The sequence below is a fragment of the Gasterosteus aculeatus genome, chromosome X (assembly GCF_964276395.1).
Source record: "Gasterosteus aculeatus chromosome X, fGasAcu3.hap1.1, whole genome shotgun sequence".
Classification (NCBI taxonomy): domain Eukaryota; kingdom Metazoa; phylum Chordata; class Actinopteri; order Perciformes; family Gasterosteidae; genus Gasterosteus; species Gasterosteus aculeatus.
The window spans coordinates 21,421,428-21,442,603 of record NC_135698.1 but is presented as its reverse complement, the minus strand read 5'-3'; the positions used below and the strand labels follow the sequence as shown (position 1 = coordinate 21,442,603).

Sequence of the window (21,176 nt, the reverse complement as noted above, 5' to 3'; positions counted from 1 at the left end):
TTTTTTAGAACGTACTATTGTTCTTTTATTGTTCAACTAACGTAGAACTGAAAAAGCCTCTTGAAAAAAAGAAAATTGTTGTATCCTTAAAAAAACAAATCATTCATGGGGTATTTTCCTTAATTCCTTTTGTCGGTAAAAAGGCAACCGCTCTTTTAAACCGCATTTTTTACACCGGCTGGTCCATTTCCCAACAGTTTTTAATCAATCATCCAGTAGGTTAATGTTTTAGCAAAAACATGCCTGTGACAAGTTCTTTAAACTCATTTTGACGTAGTTTAGTTAAAATAGCTCTTTTAATGTTCTCGCTCAGATAAGACTTTTAAGATATACTATACTCTCCTTCATGCCTCTTGCTGATTTTTAGCTGCACATCATGTGTGTAAACATGCATTTCAAAATGTCACAAACTGGTATTAGACATAAAATGAACTCAAAGGGTTAACCAAAGCGTTTAGCAAAGAAGAACCCAAATCAGTGTCTGAAAAGCACGTGCACTCTGTCACAATCACAGTGACGTCAGTGGCAGAGTCGCTGTTTGATTAACAGTTATTGAAAGTACAACTTAAAACTAATCACCAATAGGCCAAGGGTATATATGAGTAAAATGTGAACATATTTCTATTGCGATGCAGTTTAGTAAAAGTATTAAGTCGTGAAAATGCTTGAGTACAGAATATATATTTATCTTGGACTCGGATCGGTTAAGAGTGACATAACGGTGGTGACACCTTTTTATTATTATTGTGGTTTATGGCGACTGATGAGGCGTGTGCTAAACGGAAGTGACTACGTGCACATTATCGAAAACAGGATGACACGACTTTTGTTCACATATTTTAGCAGGTTGCCGATAAAACTGCAAAAGGGTTGTGGTGTTATTTTGTATGTATCCGAAGCGTCAGAATTTACTCATAACCAAATCGTTTGAACGGCTAAACCTCAGCTAAACCCGCCAGATGGGTCACGCGATCCTTACACCATAACTAAGGAAAGTAACATATGTTGAACCTCTGAGCTAAACGTTGTGATTCCAGAATAATGTAATTTATACGTCCGACTTTAAGGGCGTCTTTTATTGTGCAGAAAATAGACCGGATACGGTGTCGTCGCTACCATTAGCTTGATGCTAAATGTGCTCGACGGGCATGTGACGTGAGCCTGGTGGTAGTGAGGTTTGGCTTTCAGTTGCAACTGTGTCAGACAGTCACCAGGCGGAGTATGATCTTGTTTACCTCTTAATGCTTCGTCCCTCTACTGGTAAAACGGATTTCAGGCTTTTGCCCCATTTGTTCGCACTGATGTAACGTTAGCGGCTCACGAGCTTCATCTGGACTCCACTTAGTTACGTTAATCCCATAAACGCAACGTGGTACGTAATGTTAGCTTAACGGTGGGGACACCACGCGTAGGTAATGTAAGGACAATTTGACACTTAAGTGTCACACTGGTGACTCGTTGCTTTACGTCAATCGTTAACGAGCCTGTCCGTTAATTTAGCCCTGTTAACGTTAGCTAATGCAACTGAACGGGGAATAGTCGCGGCTAGCCGGCTAACGCTCACAGAGCTAACGCGGTTAGCCTCGCGCGGATCGCGGTGTAGCTGCTGTGATTTATTTAAGACGCGTTACGCACGGCTCGTCCGCCGTGTCGCCCTTCTAGTTTGGTATAGATGCGGTGATATAAATAGACTGTCAGAGAACAGGTCTTATCTAACGTTAACTGCACGTGTGTAGTCACATACTGTGATGGTCGCGAGGCGACCGCTACTACAACCGCGGGACGGGCTTTTCAGGTTATTCAGTCTTGTGAGTGCGGTGATATTAACGTTAATCCTCCTCTGACTAAACCCCAGGATGCCGGTGTTCTACCTTTGGGTGGGGCTGACACGCGGATGACTCTGCACGGGAGCCGGTGATAATCCGCGTACCCCGCACAGTATCTCTTTAAAAGCAGCCGAGGGGGCTGGTGGTGGTGGTGGTGGTGCTGCTGGGTGGAGGTGGGTTGGTGGGGGGCGATGACCAAGCCCGAGTCGAAGAGGAGCGCCGCGGTCAACGCTACCGGCAAGTGCGCCACATCCGTGTCCGGCGGTAACGCTTCGTTGGAGCCGGACTGTCCCAGTCAGAGCGCCCTTCTCAAGGCTAACGCGATGAAGCAGACCTCCAGGGAGGGCATGCATCGGAGGAACACCGAGTGCGAGGTCTACGACGACGGGACCAACACCTTTTTCTGGTGAGTGCTTTTGTCCAGCAGGCAAACGGCTTGTGACGTGAGGGCGCAGCGCTGTAACAAAAGACACCAGGATCACAGCTCCTGCAGAAATATGAAAGACAGAAAAGATTCGTTCGGCCTTCAAGGTGAACTGAAAGACAGGCCCAAGGGACCTATGTTAATCCCCCCCCCCCAAAAAAAACGGTGACCTTGTTCCAAATCTTTAAATATACAGGGGTTTAAATGGTTAGTCCAGCTGAAATGTGTCCGGGTGACATTTTTCAAATGTAAAATGATAGGAAGGACTCCCCAAGATCCACGAGGTGTCAGTTATAGAGAGTGGTGTGCTTATATGGATGCTTACATTGCACATCCCCGCGCGGAGCTTGTTGTTCACAAGCCAATAGCCAATATCCCAGCCTGCACCTTCAGCAGAAACTGATCCACGCCGGGTTTGAAGTCGAGACAGATATTCTGTGCATGCGGTAAACTGAAGGAGTGAGTTCTGCACGAGCCCACTGACACAAATGCACCGGGCCAGACGGAGCACGTTACCAGGATGCAGGTGTTGGGGCTATTCTGGAATAAAGGGACGTTCTGCTCTACAGCCGCCTTTTAATGTTTAGCCACCATGGCCCTTCGACCTGTCTCTCCAGGAATATGTAAGTGTGTATGTGTCTCGTCTCTGCTATGTGTGGAAAGCAAGGGGCAGTACGACTGATTGGATACCATGGCAGAGTCATGTTGTTGTTAAAGTTTCTCCAAGAGAAACTTTAACAACAAAATGTCATTGCCTTAACGTGTATATGTCTGTCTAATACTGGAGACTTTAACTGGAGCTCTTTAATATGTAGATATAGTGTAGAAACTCTCTAATGATCTGCACTGACTAGGTCAGGTTAGTCCAAATTTGATGTGCTTTGGTTAACACTGCATGCAATTGTCGTGTTGGCTGGTAAGGAATTTGGCCTCACAGTGGTTGGTCGGTACTCCCAGTCTGGTACAAATCAAGACCTGATCAGGAAGAATGTAGCTGTTAGCCTTGTGGTCAGCTTGAAACTGTGTGCATGGTGATGGATCTCTATGGGTTAATATTGCACATAAGTAAAGAGTGCATTTTACTCAACACGTGTAGCATCTTCGGCTTCTTGTCATCATGTCATGAAAAAAAAGTACATTTGGCGTTTTTAAAAATATTTTGTCTGGCCAACCTCTACCTCAAATTAAAACAATACGGCCTTTCTTTCACAACTCAATGTGGTTTACTCAAATGGGAATAAACCACACAACAGCATCGGGGTCAAGGTCAGGATGGCGGTATTGGTTTGTTTTGTGGTACATTTCTGATCAGCGTCAGTGAAGAAGCTCATTGGCTGTGTTGTGGGAGTCTCCCTAGTGCCAGAGGTATGGACACAAGCTGTTTGTTGATGGTGGGAGCTGCTCTTGGTTTTGGAAGGTAACAACGTGGCATGCAGTCTTCCTGATTAGCACAGGCTTTAGGGAAGTAGGGCAGTGCTTTTATTGAGAAAAAGAGGAATAGCATGGATAAAATGGAGCCTTAAATAGTCAGTCTGATGACACAACATTTTGTGCTAGATCTTTCCCTAAATAGCATTGCTGCCCACACACTTCAGTTCTCAGTCTTTATGCACAGGGACTACTCAGTGTCTTGGAAATGTGTTGGTAAAGTTTAGAGTAGTAACACCACAGCTCATGACAGGTATTAATGTTAAGGGTCAGGCCAGTGAACTTGTGAGTTATTGCAAATGGAGATTGTGGAAACTGGAGCCCTCCGCGGTACAAATATATTAAACTGACACTTCTTTGACAACAAGGTTGTTTTCTTTTTTGGGGGCAAAGTAATACTATCTAACTATTTTGAGACATCATTTGGTTTCTTCACTGTTTTTACCAGTTGTCTGTTTTATCTGGATGTTCATCCTCAACCGGCGTGGTCGATTTAAGCGTAGCCGGCCTCCGAGTCGCGCCATTCCCGCTGCGTCTGTTTCCTCGGTGGTGTGGTTGTCAGGCAAGAGAGCAGTCGGGCCCTCCCTTGTGTCTGCTGCCAAAACGGGTCGAGTCAGGAACAGGGACACAACGCTCATGACTCCTGGCACGCCGTCTCCGTGTATTTTAAACCTCAGCTTTATTGCTATATCGGGTACTTTTGAATAATAAGACTGGTGTCCATTCTGATATAACTTTTTGACCGCATTGTCAAAGAAGCTGTCAGTCGAATGTTACTCATCATGCCTTGGGGACACAGTGTATTGTTTATGCATCGCTTGGCCACCTTGATGAACTGCTAGGCTAAGATTACAGCTGCTGTTTTTATTTTAAAATCCTGGAAAAAAATCCAAAGAGGCTGAGAAACATACAGCAAAAAGAGACAACTGTCTCCAAACGTATATGCATTGAAGATTTGGGCCATTTCCCACACTCACTTTCTCTTCCTACCCCTATTTTTTCCGTCGTTTCATTGTCAGCTTGCCCCAAATCCTTCCTGCCCATTTGGTAATTCCTGGGATGGTCCATTCAATAGTTCATGTTTTTGTCACGGAGGATTAACACTTCACCCCTTTTTTAATTGTAACCATTGTAGCTTCTAACTGCAACTGCGAAGGCCACAGTTTGCTTCACGTGGGTGGTGTGGGTCTGTGGCCAGCATCACAGCCATCAAACACCAGTTCAACGTGTCTACGTTGGGGCTGATGCTTTCACGGCCACCAGATACAAAGGCTGAGTTTGACTTCCTCCATTGAAGAGAGGACATTTCTGAACTGATACTTAAAATTCATTTTTTTTTTTTTGTGTAACTATTTTCAGCTGAAGTAACCCCATTTCAGATGGTTTCAACTGATGGACTTTTATGTCATCTCCAGTCATTATGTTTACTTCTGATCATTAGAGACAATGTGTAAAAGCTCTAATTTACAGTGCACATACATTGTTTTCATGTCAGATATTGGTTAGCTGATCTTTTCTTTCCTCTGCAGAGGTCATGTTCCTCTTTTATAAATGTTATTACTATCCCTTTCTTTGCTTCTTCTCTCCTTTTTTATTGCAGGCGAGCCCACACTGTGACAGTGCTTTTCATTTTGACCTGTGCTCTGGTCTACGTCACGCTGTTGGAAGAGACCCCCCAGGACACGGCCTACAACACAAAGAGGTCAGTAGGCCGCGCTCGGCACTTCCACTGGCTGCCCAAAGAAAATCCTTGGAGACTTTTAGATAGCTAGTTCATCACAACTTGTTCTATTAGCAATCAGCGTCACGCTTTGTTTTAATTTTGAATCCGGCTGGGTTTTCAATTTCCTGCCCCTCATAACCACGAATCGACTACTTTTCCTCCCATTTCAAACAATTTTCCCATTTTGTGTGTGTGTGTGTGTGTGTGTGTGTGTGTGTGTGTGTGTGTGTGTGTGTGTGTGTGTGTGTGTGTGTGTGTGTGTGTGTGTGTGTGTGTGTGTGTGTGTGTGTGTGTCATGACTTTGGAAATCCGGTGCATGGTTCACATACTAAAACCAGCTAATAAGCACCTTCGTTTTGAGCACAAAGCCCCACCGCCGAGTCCACATGGGCGAGGTGCTGAACTCCTCAACCTGCGTCATTAGCATTCACCTTGAACAGAGCGTGCCCTCTTCTGAGGACACGTGTAGCTTTCTCACAGATAAATTCAGCCCCGATGACCACGACAAGGAAGAGCCTGAATGTCGGCTCACCATTAGACTTGATTTGGAGAGTGTGTTTTATGCCCTTAATCTTTCACCGCAGTCAAAGAAGCAACCCAGTTAAAAACTAAAGTTAAATGTAGTGAACCATAAAGACTTTAACGAGTGCAGCAAACCTGAAGAGTGATTCCGGTTCCCTTGTTAGTGTTGCATTGTACTAAAAAGATGCACTTTGAAGTGTCTCGCTGTCAAAAGTACGGACTGGTTTCTGCAGAATGTATTCAAAAAACAAATGGCGTCACTATGTCTAATACAGCAAATGAGTCACCATACCAGTTTATCCTGTGGGTGGTATTTCGGTCACTAGCGTGACAAATATCACCACAAAGTTGTGGGTCGTTACTGCTTGTTTGTTTGTGTAATTGATTTGTAGAGGAAAGCTCAAGTGGCTTTTCTTCTAATTCTTCAGAGCAGGGTTTTGGAAAATGGGATGGTTCTCTTTAGTCCCTCAAGTCGGTCAGCAACTCGAGACTCATCGTGAGCATTTTAAAAGCACCAGTAAATCCTTTGATTAATGCACTACATTGGAATTCATTCATTTTGGTCAGAAATTGTTACTTGATTTTAGAACTGCCCTGGATTTACTCACTCGTTGTGTCTGGGCCTCCTCTGGCCCAGAAGAAGAAGACCCTTTGAGCTTCTTCCCAGCAGAAGGACGCACACAGATCCAGTCATGTACACACTGGGATACACTCATTTGGACACATGAACTCACTTTCCCACCTACTTAAAAATACACACTTGTGATATAGTGTGTTGAGCTGCTGAGCCCCCCCTGTTCCTGGTGTGCTTGTTTGATTCTAATGGGGACCAATAATCCACGGTCACCAAATGAAATTGTGACCCATTCATTGCTGTTTCGACCGCTGACATCACAGATGTTTTTCTCATGGCTTTGAATAGTTTTCATTTTATGGGCAAAAAAAGGTTGTTCTTTGTGTATGAAGAGCGCCCATTGGCACGTGTCTTGTAGACATCCAGATAACACTGTATTTCACATTTGCCAAAACATCTGTCCAGAAGATCCTGTAGAACTGGTTGTAAGGTGTGTTGGAAGCACAGACATCAAATTCTATTAAAATAATCCAGTACAATGCATCCTGCCAATTTTATAGTATTGAGAGTTTCAGATTTTTATCAAATTATGCATTTTGTTTAATCATAAGGTAGTTCATTATGCAGTTTAACGATTTCATTCTTCAGCTAGCACATAACTCCTGCTGTGTTTAGTTATCTACCCCAGTGTATTCATGATAGTTATTATTAATAATTGTATTTTTCTGTGTGCGCTTCTAGGGGGATTGTGGCAAGCATCCTGGTGTTTCTCTGTTTTGGAGTGACACAAGCCAAAGATGGACCATTTACCAGACCACACCCAGGTAGGAAAGGCAGCATTTCATCCTCACCATTCCATGCACACACACCTTGTGCAAAGCACGTTCAAAGTCTCTGAATTAGAGTAGGTATTTTTATTACATGCCTTAAGAACACCTGATTACTGAGATATTGAAAATATATTTTTCCACTACATTAAGTGTGGAGTCTTTTTAATGCTGCATTATTTGTTACTCCGTTCCTATGATGTGTACAAGGGTAAGAGTACCTGAGAGCCATTGCCACTAATTCAATCAATAGCAACATTTTAGAATTCCATGTAACATGAAGCTCCTCTAAGTGAAGGGAATCAATCTGCAAAATGATTTTAATGACAATAATAACCCTGTACTGCTGTGATGTTGCTGCTCTTCCTCTTCTCCTTTTACAAATTATTATTATTGTCTCTTTTGAAAGGTTATTCTTTTGTTTCAGTTTTAGTTTATTTAATTTAATCTAATAATTTAATATTTCTATATTATTATATTGTATATAATGTGTATCGTTTTATTCTATTTTCTTCCCTGTACATGCTGCTGTGATACCAAAACTTCCCTCTTGAGGGATCAATAAAGTATCTATCAATGACTAGCTAAATGTAAGCGTCAGAATGGAGGTGACATCTGGATGAATGAAAGGAGGTGCAGTGTTTTCCTGGCAAGATCCCTCAGACAACAAAGTAAACAAGAAAATCGTCGTCACTATTGATGACCTGTTTACTGGCTTAAGGGCCGTAGTGCTCAGTAAATAGTTGCAACGGGAAACGTATGGCCACCTTGAATGCATGAATAGGAGCAGAAGCGTGAATAAATAGCGCTCTAGTGCTCATTTCAGACAGACCTGGCGAGCTGTTGCCAAGTTGTCGCCAGCAGCGATGACTTAATTTCTCTCAGGTTGTGTGTTTGGAGAAAGGACAAATGAGGAATAGTAAGTAGTTATTGAGTGTGCAGCTTTCCGGTTTGTCCACTCTAGGTTACCGTAGAAACATGCCCGACTCTTCTGTGATGTAGAAAAAAAACAGCCCTTATTTTTTTCAGGTGATAAAACAACCGTAACTATGCTATAATGATATTGTATTCCGTATTGTCCAATTGATCCCCCTACATGTGACGCACTGTTCCTTCTATAAAGAGTTGGTGCTATTTATAAAAGGGCAGTTCATAAAAGTTGTTTGCTATTTAGATTTTTAACCAGGTCAGCCATGCAAAAAATGCATCTCTTGTATCACACAACGTGTTCCCACTGACTCAGAGGGGAAGGATGGAAGGAAGACAACAGGGTGTGGGGGGGTCAGATGGAGACACAGTCACGTTGAAGGCGTAAAGTGGCGCTGCTGCTGTTATTACTTGTGCCTTGTCGGCGTCTCCTTTTGTTTATGGTGGTGTTTGTGTATATTAACTGACGGCGTCATACTGGCTGACCCGTTGAGCTGGCCAAGTGGCTTTAGTTGTTGTTCAGCTCGCTGTAGTTGTGCTGCAATCCACATGTTTGTACTATGGGAAAGTAGCCAAAGGGCCTTCAGGGTTTACAACCGGCATCTTGTGAGGGAAACCACCAAAGACTCACTCGAAATGAGATGGAATCCCTCTGTGGGTCACTGATTGCACTCTACTGCTGTGATGGCTTTATACTTTTAACACAGCCAATAACGAATAACCAATCTGAACTTTAATGGACACCAGATTATCTCTGACTGTTTCACCCAATTGTTGAAAACTGCTGTATCATTTATGTAATCAGGAATTCCTCACTCTTGCATAACCAAACAGTCAACAAGGTCTGTGTGGACAGAATCACTCGGATGCTATTTGAATTGTTGAACCTAACCTTTAAACGCCCCCTTTTTAAATAAAAACTATTCGTTCCCAGATGGTCTGACTCACTGGATGGAAGCGGTGCCATTGGCTGCATCTCTCACGCGTTATTGGCCTCCCCTTCTGCTATCTTTGCTATCTATTTTGTAAGGCCACTGCAGCATCCTGGGCCCGTCTGAGATGATTGTGACAAGTTAAATCAAATATTAACAAGCTGGAATGTGTGTGTGTTTTTTTCCCCTATCCAGCTTACTGGAGGTTCTGGCTTTGTGTCACTGTCGTGTACGAGCTGTTCCTCATCTTCATCCTCTTCCAGGTGGGTGTGATGATTATATTGAAACACTGCTTTTTTTTTTATATCTCTTATCCACATTTGGAACCCTGGAAGCCTCTTAAGTTTAATTGAAATGTCACTGAGCCAGGCCGTGTAAAGCAGCAATACAGTTAACTAACTTGTCTTAGTGACTAGAGTGATACTTAAGCCATCTGCCTTCTTTACGCCTGCAAGGAAAATGAAACGTGTAGCTTGATTAATCTCTCCATGAAAACAACAAACTAATATGCTTCAAGGCTGTATAATATAATAAATATAAAATAATAATAATAATAAACACTCAATGTAGAGAGTGTGATATTGGATGTTTTTTCCATTTGTGTACAAACATTGTAAATAAGCTATCCTGTGAATTGTTGTGTTGCACATTGTTATTGTTCTGTTGTAACTACTGACATTATGATTATATTACAGCAGTTGTCTTAATATGTCAGTTTTCTCTGACATATATCATCATAGCAACCCATGATGGAAATATCCACATCTGCCTTTCAGGCTCATTATGACTCCGTGCCTCAATAAGCGCTCCTCCTCAGCGGGATTAAGCACCCATGATGGTTTCTCTTCTCCTTTCCTGATATGCAGACGGTGCACGATGGCCGACAGTTCATGAAGTACATCGACCCCAAGCTTGGGGTTCCCCTCCCGGAGCGGGACTATGGAGGAAACTGCCTTATGTACGACCCGGGCAACACCACCGACCCCTTCCACAACATCTGGGTAAGAAGATGTTGTCACTTAGTACTGAAAAGGAGGAGGACCTGGATCTCATATAGTGTGGCAGCCTTCTACCCCCCCCACCCCCCCCCTTTCACCTTTTTGTGTATCTCTCATGCAAACACACACAAACTGTTAGTGTTTGGCTGCGTGCAGGCTGGTTTCAGAAGCTTGTGTCTGATGCAGATCAAATCCCGTCAGTAGAACCGGGCCTTCTCCCACCCCCACACTCCCCCCATGGATGCAAAAAAATATATATATATTATATAATGAAGTACATCTGCCATATATTGAGTTGTAGACTATTTTGGACAACCTGAACTCACTTGGAAAGGGTGTAGATTTTAAATCTACTGAAAGAAGATGACCTTGTTAAACCACCATGTTGGTTTGTCTCCACAGGACAAGATGGATGGCTTTGTTCCAGCTCACTTCCTGGGATGGTACATCAAGGTATGACTGGAGAAGGCTCAACAGGACTGCGTCACATGAAAGGCACAGCAGCAGTCGGTCTCGTCAGCTCGGGAACCAACTGTCTCTTGGTTACAGATTAGACACATTTACATACGTTGCACTGCAAAACTCACTAATCATTAAATCCCCCCACATGTGTAATTTGTTGGCTGATTCCTATGCTGCTGGTGTGCTCTGTTGCGTCTGCAATGGAAGAAGTTTCTCTCTGTACGGCATCTCGCTGACCTCCCGCTCCACACCATTCATCCCCACCCACTCCGCCTCCCCCTTTTGCTGTGTTTTCATCCTCAGACTCTGATGATTCGCGATTGGTGGATGTGCATGATAATCAGTGTGATGTTCGAGTTCCTGGAATACAGCCTGGAGCACCAGCTACCCAACTTCTCAGAGTGCTGGTGGGACCACGTACGTACAAATGTCTCTGGCCGTTTTACCTCAGGAATCAGGAAACATTTATTGCCATAATATATCGGACATACGAGGAATTTGACTTGGCAGTTGGTGCATAACAGCAGACAGTACAAGACAGTGCACGAGGAATCAAATATAAGGCTATGGGTTAGTTTAAAATAAAGGAATAAAAGTTAAAGTTAAAAATATCTCTAAACTAAGAATTAAAAAGTAAAGTGCACCAGCGAACAGAATCTGCAGGCCGTTGGGAATGAACGTGCTGCTGCTGAGTCCCAGTGAGAACAGACAGGACCTGCAGACGTCACTGTAAAGTGAACCAAGGCCTATAAATCCTTCCGTATGTCTGCAGCGCAGCTTTTGCCTTCTTTACGAGCTGTTTGGTCAACGTCTCGCCGCATACTGAGATTCTCCGAGGTGGCAAAGGTGACCGTACTTCTGAGCTGCTGAAGGCACAATTTGGAGCAGTGTCTTTGATGAGGCGTTTTGTTATTTCTCTAGTATCCGCAGGCTGCTTATTATTCTGCAAATCTGCTACTCAGATTTATCACAGCAATTAAAGTGGTCATTTGTGTGAAAGATAAGAGGCTTTAGTTTAAAGCCATAAAGCGAGACAGTAGTGGGATATTAAAGAAGATTAGTAAACACATTAGTTAGACTGAGGTGCGACGATGTTTCACAAACAACTGCCTATTAACAGTAAATATGAATTAATGTAACCTACTACATTGTGTGTCTTTTACATTAATTGTGAACATGAAAGCTACGGTGCTTCAAACCACATTCAATGCTGGGATTCTATTCTAATGTCACCACCCACCGGGGTGTGTACAGGTCTGCAACAGAACTAAGCCAGAAGAAAAGCTTCCATCTAGCAGACCTGCGTCGCTTGTGTTATTGGTAACGGTGTCGTCTCTCCGTAGTGGATCATGGACGTGTTGCTGTGTAACGGTCTGGGGATCTACTGTGGCATGAAGGCCCTGGCCTGGTTATCCATGAAGCCCTACCAGTGGCAGGGCCTGTGGAACATTCCTACATACAAGTACGACCATCAACCTGCTCTCATAGGACTGAAACCACAACAATTAACTTAACTGCACACACGTGTGTGACGGATGTAAGATGTAATGTTCCTCTGTTTCTAACCGCATCTCCTCCGCCGCGTCTCCCAGGGGGAAGATAAAGCGAATGGCGTTCCAGTTCACTCCCTACAGCTGGGTGAAGTTTGAGTGGAAGCCCGCTTCAAACCTTCGTCGCTGGCTGGCTGTGTTGGGCATCATCTTCATGGTAGGAAATATCCTGGCATTGCAATGTAAAAAGTGAAAAAGCTCCCCACAAATAAAGATATTCTCAAACAAATGGTGGTGGCCATAAGAGACGAGCCGCTCGCTACAGTTCATTCTCAGTGCTCCCGAGTTGACGCAAACTTCCTTCCATGTCGACCGTTCCCAGTTCCTCCTGGCGGAGCTGAACACCTTCTACCTGAAGTTCGTGTTGTGGATGCCTCCTGAGCACTACCTGGTGCTGCTGCGACTGGTCTTCTTCGTCAACGTAGGAGGCGTCGCCATGAGGGAAATCTACGACTTCATGGACGACCCGTGAGTAGCAGCTAGATGAAGCTGAGGGGGCTGGGGGGGGGGGGGGGGGGGGGGTAATTGAATAAAGGCTTTCCACCACACGGTGTCTTCAATGCTGATTCATAACAGACACTCGGGAGCTCGTTGCCATTTACTTGAGTGTAATATTTTTCGGCGAATGTCTTCTGGGGGGTACAAATGCCGGCTGTACTCAAAGTGTTGGATCCAAGCAGCTTCGTCATATCTGATGGCTTCTGTGCTGCTGCTTTCAGATGAGCTATTTCATTTTTATTTGCATGCATACTATTGTCTTTTTCTGCAGGTGTGTAACCGAGTAGCCGAGCGCTACTATTCTGCCATGTGTACTGTGTGTTCTTACCTCCACACGGTAAAAACATCCCAACAGTCATATCACTTCTCCATAACAACCTCTTTTGGTCATTTTTCATGGCAGGAAGTTCCACAAGAAGCTCGGCCAGCAGGCGTGGCTGGTGGCAGCGATCACAGTGACTGAGTTCCTCATCGTGGTCAAGTACGATCCCAACACCATCATGCTGCCCATCCCCTTTGTGGTCACGCAGTGCTGGTTCCTGGGAATCTTCCTCATCGTCATCTGGACCCTGTGGCGCTTCTTCATCCGGTGAGAAGTGGGATGGGTTCCTATGCAGAGGGGGTGGAGGTACAAAGCTACTGTGCAGAAATGATTCAACTGACTCATCTGAGCGATGAACTAAATAGCCATTGATTCTTCGTCCGCTGTTAAACAAAAAAATAGTTTAATCACAATGTCAATTAAGTTTCATTAAAAATGGTCTAATTAGCATTGCCCCCCCCCCCCCCATGCTCAGCAGAAATGTCTGGTGTTGTAGGTTTAGTCCATTCTGTTTCCTTCTCCCTCCAACACCTCACTGCTTGGATCCATAGTTGTATTCAGAAGATCTTTGGGACCCTCCAGACGACACGCGTGTCACTTCACACGGCTCCTTCCTCCCGCATGGCACCTCTTTGTTTTTCCGCTGTAGTGAATTTTGTCGTCTTTATCAGTTTTAGTCTTGGTTGCAGTCATTAACGTGTGCGTGGTGCAGAGGACCGTCTGCTTGTGTTGCAGGAGCTCACACACGCACTACGTGCCTGTTGGCATGACAACCAGGGCACGCTGTGGTATAATTACTCCCCCCTGGATACATATCTGAGTTACTTCAACAAATGAAAAGACAACGTCCTTCAGATCCTTTTGACTTCAATGAGGACGAACAGAATCTGGTCACAAAAGCTGATTTTCGATTAAGAATCTTTCCTATAATCTTCTCACAGTGACATCACGCTCCGTTACAAAGAGACCCGCCAACGCAACCAGGAAGTCCCCGCGGACCGGGACCGTCCTCTGGGCAACGGCAGCACGTCCACTCCATCCGGGCGGAGCAAACTGAACGGCAGCTCGGAGACGGTGCGGATGAGGAAGTCCTGAGGGGTGAGAGGGAGGGAGGGGACAAAAAGAGACGACTGAAGGACATTGGTGACAAAAAGGCCGACGTAAAGCCAAACCCATGGACACGTGTGTGCTGTGGTGACTTTTTTTTTGCCTACGTGATGTGGTCATTCAACAGACTACAGGGATTTACCTCATTCTCATTCGAGGAATCACACATGCGTTTCAAACAGTCCGTTTGTGGACGTCGGGTTGACAAAGTGTCGCGTGCAAAGAGATGGAAAGTAGCTGGAAGGGTCGCAGGGAAGCAAATCCACTTTTGACTGACGATGAATTCTTTTCTTAGTTGCGTCACAGGCGTGTAAATGGTCTGTGTTCTGTGGGTTTGACCCTCGCTCAGTCTGACTGTCCAAAGCCGTCCTCTCCTCCACAACGACTTCCAGTGCAGATGTACCTTATTCTAGTTACTTACCTGCTGATCATACTCGACCCACGGGGTCGTTTTCAATGTTTTCCTATTGTATTGTGATTTATTCTGGGTAAATCGATTAGAAACACTAACTTGTACTCTCATTTCCTTTTTGTGAAATGCTAATGAGCATGTTTGTGACAATCACACTTATAGAACAAATGATCGTGGCGAGCCGAATCACACCAGACAGTGAATTTAATATTCTTAATGCCAGATGCTTTTTTCTTTTTATTATTTCATTCTTGAATTTTATTTTAAAAACAGGCGTGTCATCAGAAGGGGGTGGGGGGGGTCCAGCTCCAAAGCTAAGATCCAGCTAAAGCCACACAAGTCTAACCTCTAATCGAGGCCAGCGGCTCATGACGGAAAAGCACATCTTTTATTTTCCCTCTAAAAAATGAATGATTAGAAAACTTCATTTATTTGTGTTTAAAATCCTCGATACATTGAATCATCTCGGTGGTCTTTGCTTACAAAGCTGTTAAATGTCGAGCCGCATCGACCAGCTTTGATGTGACAACTTGTAAATCGTGAAGTCAATGTCTATTTCTTTTGGGACTTTTTATAATCTAGACGTGTTTAATGTAACGGTAATAATAAATAATCCATAGATGCAGTTTAAGATGTTTTAAGCTTTACGGAATGCTAAAAAAAAAAGGTCTGGTTGTTCTGGACCGCTTGTTCCATTCCGATTGGCTGTTCTCTGTCCCCTAAACCCAGAGGAAGCTGTCTTTAGTCTTTGTCCTGTTGAGGTCTAGTGGCTGTAAATGTCTGTCCCAGAGGCTCAGCCGACGACATCAGTGAATCTAGCTGCAAGTCTCCCCGTTGTGAACTAGGCAGACAAAATGTATCGATTAGTGTGTGAATTTAACCCGGCAGAATCTCGTGTTCCAACGAGAGGTTGTGTTCATTATTTCATTATTATTATTATTATTATTATTAGTTCATTGTCAGTTTTTGCCGTAAACACCGAACCAAAGTTTGCCATTTCTGCGAATCTCGACCCGACTAACAGTTGCAGCTTCATCCCATTTTTTTTAATGCAAATGTACATGTGAGCCAGGCTGACAAGTCCGTGTGTACTTGTTAGGCTGTGCAGTGCGTACTCAGTTTGCACGTGTACTTGGTAGATGTTCAGGAAGTTATCTCCTCTCTTGGATGAAGGCTGTCCCCGTGTCCCCGTGTCCCCGCCTAGAACAACCCAAGACAGGAATTTCAGCTCTGAAAGCTGACATTCATAAATGTACCTCGTTAATGAACCAGTCGTAAGAAAAGGGACCTTTTCCTTTAGTGTGTTTTAGGGTTCAGTGTATCTTCACCTGCAACTACATGGAAGTGATAGCTGTTCTGTTCTTGTCTCCTTGACAACGGTCATCAATGTGAACTTCATAAAGATCTTGAAAACTGAAATATGCTGCTGCACCATCATTTTATAATGTTTTCAATAAAATGAGCTGAAAACCTGAATCTACTGTGCTTGAGTTTTGTGTGACTGCAAAGTCGTAAGGTGCTCAAGTCAAATGCATCCAAAACCCCCCAAAAATGTTTGCATATGTGTGTATCAATGTATATTTTCTGTAACCATGCGAACAAATGTTCTAATGAAGCAGACTTCTTAGGCAAAAGAAGATGGTCATAAAACGCTGGAACCACAATTTCCACTTAAGTATTCCTCAAAAGGGGGGTGCGTTAAAAAGTTGATAAACTGAATTTTGTATTCAGCGTTGTGAGTGAGCCAGAGGGGGTGCGTTATTCAGCGATAAAGTAGTTGCTGTTCACATTGACCCGAGCGTTCAGTAACACTTGGATTGTTAGTTGATGTTTCAGCTTTTAGCTCGGTGACGAAAAAAGATCAAACACCACAAATGATCAGTTTGGGGCAACGAGAGCTTTCACAAGCCGACAATTCAGGTGGCGTCATGAGCGATGTGGATGAATGAGATGCTGTTTACGTGCACGTACGGGGACTATTTGTCTACTACGACGAGATACACAACCTTTGGTGGCTACAACTAGTTTAAGGTACTTGAGGCAGTACTTTATCCTGCCTAACACCCCGAACTGTTACATTATTGGACAATAAAGTACTGCCTCTTGTACCTTTATTGCTTTGTTAAATCAATTTGTTGTCGTAGTCCCCAAACATGAAATAACCGATTTTTATTTAAGAATATAACCACGAGGGGCCCATTTAATTCACGTCTCCTTTATTGCATAGTTTCAATCCTTTCACCAGAAGAATCCCGCATAACGCCGTAAACTGATCAACACCAGGAACAAAATGGCTCTTCATGTGATGCATTTCATTATGACATAAATACTATGAGTCACACATACTTGTGTATAGTGCAATCGTCAGCAGTTTAAACTCTCTGGACTCCCTGAAGCAGCTGGAGATCATTGCAAGAACTAAAAGCATCCCAGGATGCTGTTAGAAGACAAGGTGCACTGAATATACTGAAAGCTTGGAGTGGGACACGCGTAGTGCTGCTGGCTGGAAGAGGAATCATTTCAGGGCCAAAATACAAATGCTATAACATGCCTGTAAAAAAGAATATTTGTTTAGGATTTATGCCTGAGCTCTTCCTCTGAAACTGTACCAATGTCACTTTTGTTAAAGGTAAAACAAACTAAAAATATATATACAGCCTGACCAGCTGAAGGTACTTTGGTGATTTTACATTAAAAGGCACAAGAACATTTGTAACAGTAAATGATGCAACAATTAACATTGATGCTTATTAACACACATTAATAGAAACATTGAGAAAATACAAAATCTGGTGCTGAAATACGTTAACAAACCAGAAGCTTTTCCCAGAAAAAGTCATCATATAGTGATCATTTCTACGAGCGCACTAGTTTGAAGCCTTGCCCAGTGTCCAGGACCGCTGGTGGAAACCAGGTTAGTTTGAGTCTCTTGAGATATCGCAGGGGGACGCTGCAGAGCCCCCGCCCGCTGAAACCGTCGAACCGGCCCTCGCTAACCGGGACTAGAGGCCCGATCATCCGGGGGAAGTGCATCCTCCAGTAGTTGCTGAGGTAGCTTCCTGTCGGCAGGGGCAGCGTGTAGTCGCTCCAGTACCTGGAGACGCCGTAGGTGGCCGAGACGGACCGGGCCCTCTCCGACCACTGGATGTGGCTGCTAGAGTTGCAGTTGTACTCCACCCACTGAGAGGTGAAGTCTCCGAGCTGCGGGGGCTCCTGCTGCTCGACATCCGTCACCAGAGAGAGCGTGGCCGCCTGCACCGCCACATACAGACCCTCCGCCTTCTTCACCTCATCCACCCACGGCGAGGAGTGGTTACAGTCGAGCACAAAGATGAGGCGGGAGCGGAAGCAGCCATTGGTCTGTTTCCACCACTCCAGGATCTGATCCAGGCTGAGGGTGTCTCCTCCTGCCGATGAACACGCGGGTTCAAAATAGAATAAAATATACAATAATATCCAATTGTGAGGTGACAAAAAAAGAAAACTGCCATAGTAAAGATGTGCCACAAAAACGAAAAAGGCTTAGTATGGAATATCAAAAATATATCTCCCCCAATCCAGCGTCATTAACTTTGAAATGACCATTTAGAAGATACTAATCCCCCCTCACCTGCCAGGGCCCACTCCCCGGAGTGGTGGCTGTGGCCGCTGTAGAAGATGACGTAGGTGTCGTGGCGAGGTCCGTCCGCCGTGCGCAGCTCAAAGAAGGACTGGATCTTGGCCCGCAGGGCCTCCCGGGTCACTCCGGTGGTGGAGTAGTCGCAGCCGAAGGACTCGATGAAGTGGTGGGCGAAGAAGCGCTGGACGCTGTTCAGCATGCCCATGGAGCGCTCGCTCAGCTCCTGCACCTGGCCCGGGGGCAGCAGCGTGGGCTGGCCCTCCAGACTGGGGGGCGAGATGAAAGCACACGAGGGTCAGTCCAGCTACTGGACGTCCTCTATTGCAAGCTGTACTAGGACGCCGTCCCAAAAGCTGAATATCTCAAATTATTATTATTATTCATTTGGTTAAATGGACATGAATTTCTTAGCCTTTTAATACATTTGGTTTAAATACTGGATTTGGGCTAAAACGTCTCCTAACACGCGTAGCTGTTTATATTGTTAATTGCACACTTTTTCTCATTTTAGTCTTTTAATTATATTGTCTCCTTTTATTGTACCACCCATCATGTCAAATTCCAGTATGTGTAACATACGTGACAATAAGTGGCTTCTGATTCTGGACACGCAGCTTAAACGGATTTCCCAATTATTTACAACTCTTTGGGTTCAATTATTGACGTTCACATATTTCCCTGCTCACAACATATTAACCATGGGTCATATTAACCATGGGTCATATTAACCATGGGTCATATTAACCATGGGTCATATTAACCATGGGTCATATTAACCATGGGTCATATTAACCATGGGTCATATTAACCATGGGTCATATTAACCATGGGTCATATTAACCATGGTCCTCGTGGGACCCAACAAACATCAAGAATAATACGATTAACCGTCTCCAGCTGGGGATCCTCATACACGCGGCCCAGTTTGAACACTACCTGCAGAAGAAGGTGGGGATGACCACCGCGTAGCCCACGCAGGTTCCTCCCAGGCTGTCCCCCAGCTCGTGGAAAAGCCCCTGAAACAGAGACTGCAGAGGCAGGACGAGCAGCAGGATGCTCAGGAAGAGGCTGCTGGAGGCCTGCAGAGCACGCATCATCATCAAAGAGGTGCCGAGGAGGAAGTGGCAACATTTTACACCATTACTTATTTTTTTGTGGATTGTGGAAAATCTTAAGACATGATTACGCGCTTCCCAGCTTTCCCATACCTGCCAACCAACTGCTGCCACAGCAATAGTTGAGATCATCAAGACCGTTACCGGGCGTTCGGCGAAGAGGCAGAAAAGTCTCATGCCCTTTGAGGCCATAACCTTGTTCAGGCCGCTGACCCCTGACCCCTGGGACAAGCACAGCGTCTGGCATTCACTGAGCTTGGTGTGAAAGCTCCACACCGTGTGGACGAACACCACTTGGCTCACGGCCCACCAGAAAACGCAGAACACAAAGCCCGGGATCCGCAGGTACCACCGGTCCAGGTCGCTCAGCCTCTGAGCGGCCACGATGACGAAGGTCACCTCCAGCATCACGTGAGGGAGCAGCGACAGCTTCCGCCACGGGCCGTCCCGCGCCAGGAGCGGCTGCCACCGCTCGGTCACGGAGAGTCCGCTGAAGTAGAGATCCAGCAGCGGGTCGCACACTAGCCGGATGAAGAAGCAGGCGAGGGCCAAAGGGTTGCCGGAGATGTTCGGAGGCTCGAAGATCCACACGGCGGCGACGACAACGAAGCAGACCAGGATGGGAAGAGCCAGGAGGACCTTCATCCGGAGGGCCACCAGCAGCGCGGCCAGCGCCGCCACCAGCACCGGCACGCTCGGCGACTCCACGGCGAGCCACGCCGCGCCGGCGAAGCCGAGCAGCTCCAGGCCCTCCGCCGAGGTGAGGAAGGCGGGGCGGTACGTGGCGCGGCCGAACAGTCGCTCCAGCAGCGCGCACAGAGCCCCCACTGCCGCGCTGGCCGCCAGCAGGTGGTTGGCCGCCTGCGCCGTCGCGTCGCTCTCCGGAGCCGCGCCGTCGAGTAAGCACTGGAGCCCCAGCAGGAGACCGAACAGCAGGTGGAGGAGACGGAGGCTGAGCCGCTCCGCGCTGAAGTAGAAGTGCGTTACGCCCGCCGCGCCGAGGAAGAGCAGAGTCAAAACGAGGACGACCAGGGGAGCGGTCTGCGCGGTCCTCTCCCACCGGGCGTAGAGCCCCAAACACAGCGCGACCAGCAGGACGAGCCGGGACAGGTAGCCGAGCCACCGGGCGGACGAGCGCATGCCCATCGCTCTGTGGAGCTCCGTGACCCGCGTCAGCGTCGCGCGAAGGCAGTGACTGACACAGTAGCGTAGAAAACGACACATCTTCGTCGGGGGGGAAACGGAGACACGTTAGTTAAAGAGCTATAGTCGATTTCATATTTGGAATCCGCCGAGGCCGAGCTAGTTAAATAACTATAACGTTAATAGCTAACTACTTGTTGAAAGTGTAGCTAACGTTAGCTTGGCTACACTTCTTTTTTCTACGGGTGAAAGTCAGCGCGCAGAAATAGTTCCATGTTGATTATTTACGTTGTGTTCATTTCGTCCGATGCGGATTCAGCGCGTCTGGAACTCTGTCGGTACAGTGAAATACATTTCGCGAGAAAGTTTGTCGCATCTAAAGTTTCGGTTTGACAGGCGCCATGACGACGTCTGCTTTCGCCCGCTACGGCGAGTCCGAAGGGTCAAAACAGCTTCGCCAGTGTGAACACAAACCGGTTAATAGAAATATTTTCAACCTTAAGATTTACTCATGTGTTTATTTAGGGCTCAAGTTCCCCATCTGAGTGAGTAACAGTCTGAAGGTGACCTATGACCTGCTGTAGCTCTGGAGTTTATCCATGTCCAAGCGGTAAAATATAGTGTAAGTGGGAAACAGGGCAGGAATATGGATAAATAGACAATCCTTCATTCAGAAGTCATCATTTAAATATTTAGAAGAAAATACATTGATCGTGATTCAGTGTAAAAATAGCCGTACGGTGAAGGTCTACTACTCCAGTGAGTAG

General features: G+C 45.5%; 2 protein-coding genes across 5 annotated transcripts; one reads left to right on the top strand and one right to left on the bottom strand.

Annotated features, from left to right (window-relative positions):
• The first annotated feature begins 501 nt into the window (after positions 1-501).
• ptdss2 (phosphatidylserine synthase 2) lies at positions 502-16,008 on the top strand. Of its 3 annotated transcripts, none has more exons than XM_040162904.2 (13): positions 502-1,260; positions 1,856-2,232; positions 5,279-5,380; positions 7,239-7,321; positions 9,379-9,446; positions 10,050-10,184; positions 10,584-10,634; positions 10,947-11,060; positions 11,987-12,105; positions 12,236-12,350; positions 12,516-12,661; positions 13,095-13,280; positions 13,955-16,008. In XM_040162904.2, the coding sequence occupies exons 2-13, from the start codon at positions 2,018-2,020 to the stop codon at positions 14,106-14,108; spliced, it is 1,488 nt and encodes a 495-aa protein (XP_040018838.1). In that variant the 5' UTR covers positions 502-1,260; positions 1,856-2,017; the 3' UTR covers positions 14,109-16,008. The 3 variants fall into 3 exon arrangements, with proteins under 3 accessions (XP_040018838.1, XP_077939074.1, XP_077939075.1); XM_078082948.1 differs by having other exon boundaries at positions 1,012-1,372; XM_078082949.1 differs by having other exon boundaries at positions 1,184-1,219.
• Positions 16,009-16,731: 723 nt separating this feature from the next.
• On the bottom strand, positions 16,732-20,903 carry LOC120808868 (transmembrane protein 168). 2 transcript variants are annotated; one of them, XM_040162115.2, is made up of 4 exons: positions 19,360-20,903; positions 19,088-19,230; positions 18,143-18,417; positions 16,732-17,939 (listed from the first exon to the last, which is right to left on the bottom strand). In XM_040162115.2, exons 1-4 carry the CDS (start codon positions 20,488-20,490, stop codon positions 17,389-17,391), a joined length of 2,100 nt encoding a protein of 699 aa, XP_040018049.2. In that variant the 5' UTR covers positions 20,491-20,903; the 3' UTR covers positions 16,732-17,388. The 2 variants fall into 2 exon arrangements, with proteins under 2 accessions (XP_040018049.2, XP_040018048.2); XM_040162114.2 differs by having other exon boundaries at positions 19,088-20,903.
• Positions 20,904-21,176: the final 273 nt, after the last annotated feature.

What these genes read in the sequence shown, in the direction of transcription:
- ptdss2 (XM_040162904.2), top strand. Translation starts at nt 2,018, where the DNA reads ATGACCAAGCCCGAGTCGAAGAGGAGCGCCGCGGTCAACGCTACCGGC. An exon ending in TCATCTTCATCCTCTTCCAG is followed by an intron (nt 9,447 to 10,049) that starts GTGGGTGTGATG and finishes CCTGATATGCAG; the next exon opens with ACGGTGCACGATGGCCGACA. An exon ending in CAGAGTGCTGGTGGGACCAC is followed by an intron (nt 11,061 to 11,986) that starts GTACGTACAAAT and finishes GTCTCTCCGTAG; the next exon opens with TGGATCATGGACGTGTTGCT.
- LOC120808868 (XM_040162114.2), bottom strand. Translation starts at nt 20,490, where the DNA reads ATGTGTCGTTTTCTACGCTACTGTGTCAGTCACTGCCTTCGCGCGACG. An exon ending in ATCCCCACCTTCTTCTGCAG is followed by an intron (nt 18,418 to 19,087) that starts GTAGTGTTCAAA and finishes CTCGCCCCCCAG; the next exon opens with TCTGGAGGGCCAGCCCACGC. An exon ending in CGGGGAGTGGGCCCTGGCAG is followed by an intron (nt 17,940 to 18,142) that starts GTGAGGGGGGAT and finishes GTTCATCGGCAG; the next exon opens with GAGGAGACACCCTCAGCCTG.